At 43.1% G+C, this 9,563-nt stretch overlaps 2 protein-coding genes across 3 annotated transcripts; both read right to left on the reverse strand.

Moving 5' to 3' along the window:
• Positions 1-1,384: 1,384 nt before the first annotated feature.
• LOC112875985 (calreticulin-like) lies at positions 1,385-5,238 on the reverse strand. 2 transcript variants are annotated; one of them, XM_025940007.1, is made up of 15 exons: positions 4,681-5,238; positions 4,316-4,603; positions 4,067-4,174; positions 3,783-3,975; positions 3,433-3,691; positions 3,279-3,335; positions 2,969-3,016; positions 2,790-2,876; positions 2,640-2,697; positions 2,455-2,522; positions 2,283-2,378; positions 2,140-2,187; positions 2,007-2,042; positions 1,757-1,909; positions 1,385-1,674 (listed from the first exon to the last, which is right to left on the reverse strand). In XM_025940007.1, exons 1-15 carry the CDS (start codon positions 4,796-4,798, stop codon positions 1,663-1,665), a joined length of 1,629 nt encoding a protein of 542 aa, XP_025795792.1. In that variant the 5' UTR covers positions 4,799-5,238; the 3' UTR covers positions 1,385-1,662. The 2 variants fall into 2 exon arrangements, with proteins under 2 accessions (XP_025795792.1, XP_025795793.1); XM_025940008.1 differs by lacking the exon at positions 4,316-4,603 and having other exon boundaries at positions 4,681-5,229.
• Positions 5,239-5,743: 505 nt separating this feature from the next.
• On the reverse strand, positions 5,744-8,111 carry LOC112875992 (huntingtin-interacting protein K). Its single transcript, XM_025940015.1, has 4 exons — positions 7,847-8,111; positions 6,594-6,649; positions 6,113-6,179; positions 5,744-6,035 (listed from the first exon to the last, which is right to left on the reverse strand). The coding sequence occupies exons 1-4, from the start codon at positions 8,009-8,011 to the stop codon at positions 5,955-5,957; spliced, it is 369 nt and encodes a 122-aa protein (XP_025795800.1). The 5' UTR covers positions 8,012-8,111; the 3' UTR covers positions 5,744-5,954.
• Between the last annotated feature and the right edge of the window lie 1,452 nt (positions 8,112-9,563).

Genomic DNA, 9,563 nt, shown 5'->3' on the forward strand with positions numbered 1-9,563 from the left:
AACGCAAAAACGCAAAATGCAAACTTTTACTGTAGCAAAGGAATCTTGCTAATTTGAAATACTAAATGAAGTCTACTTGCAAAACTTTTTGCATGGATGGGTTGTAAATCACGAGACGAATCTAATGATGCTAATTAATCCATAATTAAGCAATAATTAGCGGATGGTACTGTAGCATCACTGTTGCAAAACATGGATTAAGTAGGCTCATTAGATTCGTCTCGCGATTTACAACCCATCCATGCAAAAAGTTTTGCAAATAGACTTCATTTAGTACTTTAAATTAGCAAAATTCCTTTGCTACAGTAAAAATTTGTATTTTGCGTTTTTGCGTTTTGGTGGAACTAAACAGGCCGTAAAATTATATTTATGCCTCCTGTCGGATCAGCCGCCGCCCAACGTCCCGCCACACAAAGGTTGGGGTCGTGGAACATCGATGTGGAAGCCCAAAGTCGAATCCAGTTCTGACGAAGTAGCTTCAAAGTTTTGCGTTTAAATGCATCACATCAAACAAGTTGATGCAATCTTGAACCACTGAACGCTCAGGTGAGGAGTTGCTCACGTCTTTCTACAGTTCTAGATCTTTCTCTGTGCTCGAGCCATTATCTCGTCACTAATCTCTGTTATTATTAAAGCACAACAGTAATTTCAAGCTCCATCAATTGGATTTCTAATCGAAATCCGGATGACTGTAGGCCGAAATAAGAAATGAAAATAATTTAGAATAAATATTTGACGAGTAAAATAGAAAAAAATAATATATTTATAACTTCCTATAGCATCTCACAGACATATTTACTAAGTAAAAAAGGACGCTACCAACGACATATGCATGTAACGTCCGGCGATGGTATTTATGTATGTACCAAACGCTCAAGGAATCAGCAAAATTACAAAAAAAGCACATAAGACTCCATTAGCTAGCTGCCGAGCTGCTAATTGCCACGACCACGAGGATAAGCAAAATCTGTTTTGTCACGGGCCAGCAGGAAATACACGAGACCAAACAAATTGCCGGATCGGTGGGTATCCAACAACAAAAACGGTGACGAAATCGACCGAATAATTAAAGGGAGGCCGAGCAAAAGGATATGCAATACTGACGAGAACTTTGTTGCTCGATGCCTGCCTACCCCGCTCACAGTGTCACAGTAGGGGAAAAGACACTAAAATGGCCATTGCCGAATTTGTTTGTTTCATTCAGGGCCTGTTTGGATCCAAGGGCAAATGGCAAAAGGGCAAATGGCAAAATTTTTGCTCCCGTCACATCAGATGTTTGGATGCTAATTAGAAGTATTAAATATAGTTTAATTAAAAAACTAATTACATAGATGAGGACTAAATGACGAGACGAATCTATTAAGCCTAATTAATCCATAATTAGCAAAATTACGGTAGCATTTGCCCTTTTGCACTTTGGGGTGTTTGAATCCAAAAGTGCAAAAAAAGTGCAAAAGAGCAAAAAATTTTCACTTTCTCTTTCTCTTTCCCTTGGATCCAAACAGGCACTCAGTAGTGTTGTACAGGGACGGAGTACTCGCCATGTCGAGACGCATGACTTTCTATTCAATTCGGATGGTAACCCTACCAAGAACAGTTTAACTCGGGCTAAAACCGGAACAGAAAACTTTGACAGCCTCTCCTGCTCTTCATCCGCACTCCCTAGAGCTCGTCCTGCACAGCCGTAAACAGGAAGGAACGTTAAAACTTAAAAGGTGAAAGCAAAACTTTAAAGTTGGTAGTGAAGTTAACGCACATGTTTCTTCTCCTCAGCAGAAGCATCTTTGCTGCTCTCCGCCGGTTTCTCATCAGCAGCGACCTTGCCGTCCTCCGGTTTTGCATCAGCAGAGTCCTTGGTCTCCTCAGCGGCTGTATCAGCCTTGTCATCTTCCACATCATCCTCATCCTTCTGCCATATGCATATGAAAGCGCCATTTGGCGTTAACAAAGGATAGGCATATATATATAGGTACAAACTTAGTGCAAACAAATCAACCCAGACTTACATCTGCATCGTTGTCATCATTAGTGCTCGGAGATTCCTGCCAAGGAGGAGCATCGACAAGTTAAGACAACACATTTGATTTTGTTTCATCAGGGAATGGCATTGCATAAGAGATGGTGTGTAATTCTGCATACCTCCTCAAGCCTCTTTTTCTCAGCCTCGTCAAAGGCAGCCTTCTCAGCCTGCAACAAATCATTATATTAATTGCACAATTAGACAATGTGAAGCACAAAACAGATAACCCTATAATATATAGAGTATAGACATGTTGACATACATCTTTCTGCTTGGCCCAGTTCTCCTCTGCAAACTTCTTGGCGTACTCAGGGTCATCAGTGATCAGAATGTTGTCGAACAGAGTTCCTGATTTAACCTGGTGAGAGAATGAAAATTAATGGCCCTCCAGAAAAAAAAATTAACTCGTTACATTCATGGAGTACAGCGCTAACCTGCCACAGTTCAATGCCAATGTGCTTCAAACTGTCAAAAGCATAGATGTAAGGATCATCCTTGTAATCTGTACACCAAGAAAAAAATAGAATGAGCATTCTTATTAAGCAGAAAATGCGAAATGGACAGCAGGTTTACGCTCAAGTTGGCATTGTCGATTTTCAGAATTAAAAAGCTAACATACCTGGGTTGTCAATCAAGGGAGCCTTCCACTTGCCCTTGTAGTCGGGGTTCTTGATTTTCTGAACACCACAAAATCAACCCATATCAGCAGTTGTAGCATGCTGCACTGCCTCTTGTCTAGCATAATTAATCCACCTAGACATGTTCATACCTTTTGCTTCCATGGTCCTTTGTACTCAGGGTTAGGAATGGTTGGGGCTGTCCATTCACCATCTTCTTCATCATCCCAATCCTCTGGCTGAAACAGGTAAAGAAGAATGTGAAATTGAATATATGTTGATGATCTTATCAGAGGTGATGTGCATACTATGTAATAAGCAAAATATGCACCTTCTTTGCATCAGGGTCAGGAATTTCCTTGGGAATATCATCATAACCCTGCAAAGAACAATCTGAGTCAGACACCAATAGAGATAAAGATATTTAGTAAAACCAGGCTGTTTATACTACCACAATATATGCTCATATTGCCCTATTAGTAAATGGAAATTTTACGTTAAAGCTTGTGAGTTTCAGAACATGGAGAGACAATATGACACAGACTTCCATAGCAAAAGGCAAGTAAAGTGAAGTTGGCCAAATATCAAAAAGCACAATACTGACAGAGCATCTAAAGATGCAGCAGCAAAGGAAAAGATACCTCTGGCTTCTTGTCCTCAGGATCTGGAATGTATTCTTTGTCATCCCACTCTTCTGGCTGCAACCATTAGCATGCTATATTAGCACATATGTGAAAAGAGGGCAACTAAGTTTGTTCAGCAGAACCAGGCATCGATCGCTAAAGTAAACATCACCTTCTTGGCTTCAGGATCTTTGATCTTCTTTGGAGGAAGAATATCCCAATCATCATAGATGCTGCCAGATTGTTTCTCAGCATTATCAATGAGAATGCTGTATGTGGCATCAGGACGGATGATCAGAGTATACACATGTGTCAGCTGATCGGTCTCACATGGCACCTCCTTCTTGATCAAATGGTTCTTGCCGTTTTTAGTAAGGATAGCATGGACCTTCTTGGTGGCATACCCACAGATATCCGGCCCAAACATGATGCTGAAAGCGAAAATTACATAGACATTGTGTTCGGTCAACCAGTCCAAAGATGTTAGCTTGAATACGCAAAGAGATGGTGACCAGTCATCACCTGTATGGCGTGTCCCCACCAAATTTCTTCTGATCGACATCGCCACCAAGCAATTTCACATAGCCACCACCGCAGTCAAGCTTCTGCTCGTGCTTCACCGAGAACTGCAGCACCAGGGTCTTGTCCTTGTTGCTGAACTCGGGGTACTGCGCTGAAATGGCGTAGAACCTGTAGTCTTCAGAGGTCTGGATACCTGTATCCCAAAACAGAAATCTCTGTAGCTCAGCACATGCCAGAAAGAACAAACAGAGATCGTCAGTGACACTGTCAATGTCGACCCTCACCTTTGTCGCCGGCGTCTCCGTACCATTTACCAGACGTATGGTTCCACTCGCCGGCCGTGTTGTCGTCCTTCTTCCAGTCGGACTTGACCCACCGATCCTCCCACCCATCTGTTGTCAAATCACACAATTCATAAGACGGCGAAGGTTTAACGGCGAATCAGAAACATCAGATCGCAAATTATAGGAAACCTCGGGGCGAAAATTTGAACTGATAAACCCTAAACCTCGGGCCAGAACAGGCAAACTTACTGAATGGCCAAAATTCCAGGAAAACAAACGTCTGGAAAAGATGCGATTGCCATAGAAACAGGCTGATCCATGCACGCGACGAAAAATCAGTGTCGAATGCAAAGGAAATGCACGAGGAAACACCATTCGTGGCCGAGGGATCAACGAGTTCCGCTCGAGATTCCTCGCGTCGAAACAAACTGTGCGCCAGCCCCCACGGAAGCCAACGAGCTCCAGAACAACGACGAACACTGATACCACCCGAAAGAAAACAGAAACAGCCGCATCGCTCCACGAACCAACGAACAACTGAACCACATTGTCTGGTTATCTCACGAGATCCAGAGATCATGAAGAAGACGGGTGAGATCCGGGTGTTAATTTACCGTCGAACTTCTCCTGGAAGAAGACCTCGCCGGCGACGGCGGCGACGGACGCGAGCGCGATCAGGGCCGCAACGGCGACCGCGGCGGGGGACGACGACCTCTCGAGGACCGCCATCATCACCGTCGACGGCGAGCGAACGCCCACCGGCCACCGCTATAACCGGAAACTTCTCGAACCTTCCGCCGATTCTCCGGCCCGAAATCCTCCTGGTGGGTAGCGAGCGCGAAACGCACCGCGCTTCGCTTAATAAATAGCGGGGACGGTTAGAGTGCGGCCACCTCCGGTGAGGCCACCGGAGGGCGAGTCCTTTGTCTGACGGCTGGGGCCGGGCAGGTAACGAGGCAACGCGGCGCCCACGTCTGCTCGCGTGGCCCACAACGGCTGACCAATAGTGCTCGCAGCTACGGGGCTCAGCCAGTAGCAATGCGCCGCGTGGAAAAGACGACGTGTTTCGGCGTTCCGAGACGGCCAGTACCATGCGCGCCGGCGCCTATCTTGGCGTAGTCGCTCCTCGTATTGTCTGTGAGAGAACGAGGGATAAAGGGAAGTGTCCGTCCCTGGGTCCCTCTGTCTCTGTGGATGGCCCACATGTCAGGAAGAACTGTTAGCGAAAACTATTCCTGCGCATCGCTTAGAAAAAAAATTGCAAACAATTTTCGCTGTCAATTTACCGAGCAGCATGTCGATCATTGCAAAATGTCATGTGAAAACCCACAGTTCCACAGTGAGAGCATCAGCCTTGATGCCCCACAACCTAAGATCCCAGAGCTAAAAATGTTTCTAATAGCCACACAGAAATCCAATGCAGGTTCCAGCTCCTTGATCAAGGCATTGTCGTTACAACAAGCAAACAGCCGTGCAAGCCTGTACATCCGGATGGTGCAGAAGCAATCGAGCATATGCAAGTTGCATGTTTCTTACCTTTGAAGACACTTCACCATGACATAATGTATTGAACAGAGTGATCCCCTTTTCTGCGACCTATGAAGGCTCGGCGGTCATTTGCTTCTCATGTTTTCAGGTCACAATTTCTTGTGAAGCAAGATATATAATGCAGGAAAATTTTGGATGGACAACACCGTTCTTCAGATCGCAGCTTTTTATAGGAGAACAGAAACAAGTTCACAAACATCATGGCAGAACAGTTCTACATGGATGCCAAGTATGATCATTTTAATGTGACAGAAAATTCCCGAAGAGGTCTAGGAAAGTACAGCTGATTTGCATGTTGGGCGGATGGAAGGAAATCATCTGAATGCTGGTAGCTCTTGTCTTAGTGCAGCAAGAATCGAACTGCAGCTACAGCATCACCTTTGTGCTCTCGGAGGGTTCTCTCTGCAATCTTCTTGTCCAACTGCATATTCACATACACTTGAGAACGGGCTTTTTAGAACTAAACATTATTCATCAATCAAAGTTTGGGATGGGCACCTCAAGCTCGTTGGCAATAATTTCAACATCGGTAGGGTTGATCTTGACAGCAGCTAATTCTTTCTCCCTGGTGAAATAGTAAATCCATGGAATTTATGTTCCGTGGCACTTTTCAGGCAATAATATATCAATTTATCTCCAAATGCAGAAGGTGAGTTAATCTCTGCTTATTGTGTACATTTCAGATGGGAGTTCATATTACACAGAAAAAATATAATACCAGAACTAAAGAATATCCACAGAGTGCCCAGAAATTGATGTGTAGCATACTGCAAAACCTAGTGGCTAGTTCAAGGTTAGGACTACATCCAGATTTTTGTCATTTAATCAACAAAGATCCTGCAAGGTTAATTTTCATTCTGCACTGTAGTACAGACGGTAACTAACTCTGCAAAAAGTGCAAGCATTACAGAAGCTACGGAGGGGAAGGTATCAGAAATTTGTAAGTAGCCTATTAACAGTTGTGGATATGTTAGCTAACCTCAGCCTCATTGCATTCCAGTCAGCCTCTTTGGATGAAGCAAGTGCTGCCATGGCCTGTGACACAAGCAAAACATATAAAGAAAACATTTACACCAGCACATTTGATATTTTTAAAACATAGTTGAATCAGACAGAACATTTCTCTACGACTACTTCTACTTCCTTGATAATGTCTGCAACTTCAGCATTGAGTTTTCATAATAGAATGTTTATTGTGCCAAAAAAAATTTCTCACATATGTAATCCCTTCAAGATCATCACTGGGTGGATAAGAATCAAAGGTGAATCAAACAGTTGACCAAGAAAAGACGTTTTGAATGCCACTTTGACTGTTCATTCTTTTTTTTTTCTCTCAAGTTGCATACACCCTCTGTAAATAAGGGACTAAATGTACATTTTGGCATATTGAAGACCATTAGGGACCTTTTTTTACTAGCAAAAAGGAGAAACGATGGGAGCCTGCACGAACTCTACAGGTTGGCAGAAAACTGAATTTCATAATCAAATGTAGCAGAAATAATTATGGCAAGTTATATTCAGATTAGTAAGATTAGCTTACAATCGATTGTGGAAGACAAAATTATCGCAAACTATATTCAGATTAGTAAGATTAGCTTACAAATATCTCTTGTTGTTAAACTAGACATAACCCGACCTTGACTGGCATTATGTTGCTAATTTAGATACAGATATATCTTCAAAACATGAAAAGAAGGTTAGCATAGATAGGTATGCAAACAGAACCTCCTAAAATGTATCCTGGAACAGTCGACGTTGGAGATTGAGGGATATACTTCATATTGAGCAAATATGAAATCACCATCCTACTGGTGATTGTAATCAAATCAGGAGTGCAATATCAATAGTACTAATAAGAGATTTGGCACTGAACAGCACTTTTCGTTATTTCTACTCATCAAAGTAGATGTTTGGTTGATTTATCAGGATTCAAGCAATTTTATTTACAATAGGAGCTAACTATATCAGGAATCAGGTAATTTGCTTGCAGAAATTAAGCTGAATCATGGCATCTCCGCAAAGCAGGCAATTGCACAAAATCGAACCCTGTAAGCAATATTATACTGACATTTATTCGTGATGATTCCACAATAAGGCCCAATCCCCTAGCGCGGTCGCTCTAATTTCTTACTAATGAACGAATTGATTACAAAACAATATCGGTTACTCAATAGAGATACGGAGAACGGAATGAATCGACAGGGAGATTCGGTGATTTTGGAGATTACGTACGGATTGCACTCGGGAGGAGTCGAGCTGCCGGTCCTCGACGTGGTCGGTGAGCTTGTCAAGCGCCTTGCTCTGCTGCTGAAGATCCTTTGAGTCCACCGCCGCCTCACCCTCGGCGGCGGCGCCCCCCGCCGCCGCGGCCGCCTTCTCGTCGCCCGCCGCACCCATCGCCTTAGCTTCCCTCTCCTCGCTCGCGGTCTAAAACCCTAGTTCGGATCTCCTTTCTCCGATGACACGAGATGGTGTGCGGCTAGCGAGCCGGGCGTGCGCTTGTATTCCTCCGGTCGGGCCTTAAGATTCGTGCGGTTTGGTGGTGAAGGGCGATAGAACGCTGTAGTGCCTTGGGGGGTGTGTGTGTGTTCAGTCCTATAGTTTTTGTTATCTTTCCTTCTATAAAACATTATGCATTCCTCCATTTGAACAGTGTACTTCAAAGCTATCAACATTTGAGGTGGGCACTTAAATTACAACAATGCAGTTTTCTCGTCAATCCTTTTCAGTAAACATCACATCGCTTGTTATTGACGACGTGCAAAATATTTCTCTTCCTTAGTAAGCCTTGCCGAATGGTGGCTTGTTGTAATCACCTCGTACTAAGTAGTGCTAATTTTTTTAAAAAAAAGCATAATAGACCTCTACACGTAAAAAGATGGAAAATGTGGTTTCTCTTTTGTTAGGTGGCAAGCCACTATGCCTTGAGGCTTTTCCCATGCATCACAAAGTTCACCTGCAACTTCAAAAAAAAAGAAAAACATGTCACGGACATGATTGGATTACTAAGAAATACCAATATGAGTGAGGAATCGTGAAAGATGTCTTTTTGACATAATATAACTGTAACCTTAGCAATCTATCAGGTGCAAAGTAGTTCAACTAAGTTAAGATAGTGAGTAGTGATAAATGCAATTTTCTTTTTATAATTGTACCTGAGCACTTTTTTATTAAGAGGAAAGAAGCAAAGTATTTACAGGAGAAACAACGATGAACTGCAGTTCACTCGACCAGAAAGGAAAAGAAAAGAATAAAGACCGTATCAAAAGAATTACATGTTCGTTAATGTGCAACGATAAAAAAAAAACTCTAGTGACTGCAAGCAAGGGGTGAACGTCTTAAAGCCAGCTTGGAACCAGACACCAACATCCTCGATGACCAAAGCTGTGATATCTTCTACCAAACACGTGACAAATGCAACTTTTATATCCAGCTTCACTACTAACTAAAGAAATAGAGTAACCGATTGAGTAAATTCAAGAAAAAGACGCTTTATGGGAAAGTAATAGAAACTTGTGGATGATCTAATATAAAGTTTTTAAACATTTCAAGTGAAATGTTCTTCTATTCGACGATCAACGGCCGCAAGGACCACTTGATGGGTGTATTTATATATATATATTTCTTTTTGATAGGGGGTGCATGTATATTTAAGCGCACACCTTGACGAGAAATATTCTGGCCGAATCAAAATCTTGTACAAAATCTGAACTCCGAAGAGTTCGGCAGCACTTATATTTTGCGAAAACAAACAAAAAAGGGTGGCTCCACCACAATATCTCGAGCACGTATGTGCAAGGCAACAGCGGCACACCGCGCTGACCGCACCATACGCCTCGGCGGGCCGGCGGCTACATACTTTAACGCACGCACGAAAAGAAAAAGAATTAAAAAACATTCACCCCACCCCACCGCGTCGCCCCGGACCCGACACGCCTCGCCTCCCCCC

The sequence above is a fragment of the Panicum hallii genome, chromosome 9 (genome assembly GCF_002211085.1).
Source record: "Panicum hallii strain FIL2 chromosome 9, PHallii_v3.1, whole genome shotgun sequence".
Taxonomy (NCBI): domain Eukaryota; kingdom Viridiplantae; phylum Streptophyta; class Magnoliopsida; order Poales; family Poaceae; genus Panicum; species Panicum hallii.

Coding starts and splice junctions, on each gene's coding strand:
- LOC112875992 (XM_025940015.1), bottom strand. CDS start 8,011: ATGGGTGCGGCGGGCGACGAGAAGGCGGCCGCGGCGGCGGGGGGCGCC. Junction 6,650..7,846: donor ACTCCTCCCGAGTGCAATCC/GTACGTAATCTC, acceptor CTTGTGTCACAG/GCCATGGCAGCACTTGCTTC. Junction 6,036..6,112: donor TTATTGCCAACGAGCTTGAG/GTGCCCATCCCA, acceptor GTGAATATGCAG/TTGGACAAGAAGATTGCAGA.
- LOC112875985 (XM_025940007.1), bottom strand. CDS start 4,798: ATGATGGCGGTCCTCGAGAGGTCGTCGTCCCCCGCCGCGGTCGCCGTT. Junction 2,188..2,282: donor ACTGGGCCAAGCAGAAAGAT/GTATGTCAACAT, acceptor GATTTGTTGCAG/GCTGAGAAGGCTGCCTTTGA. Junction 2,043..2,139: donor AGAAAAAGAGGCTTGAGGAG/GTATGCAGAATT, acceptor CCTCCTTGGCAG/GAATCTCCGAGCACTAATGA.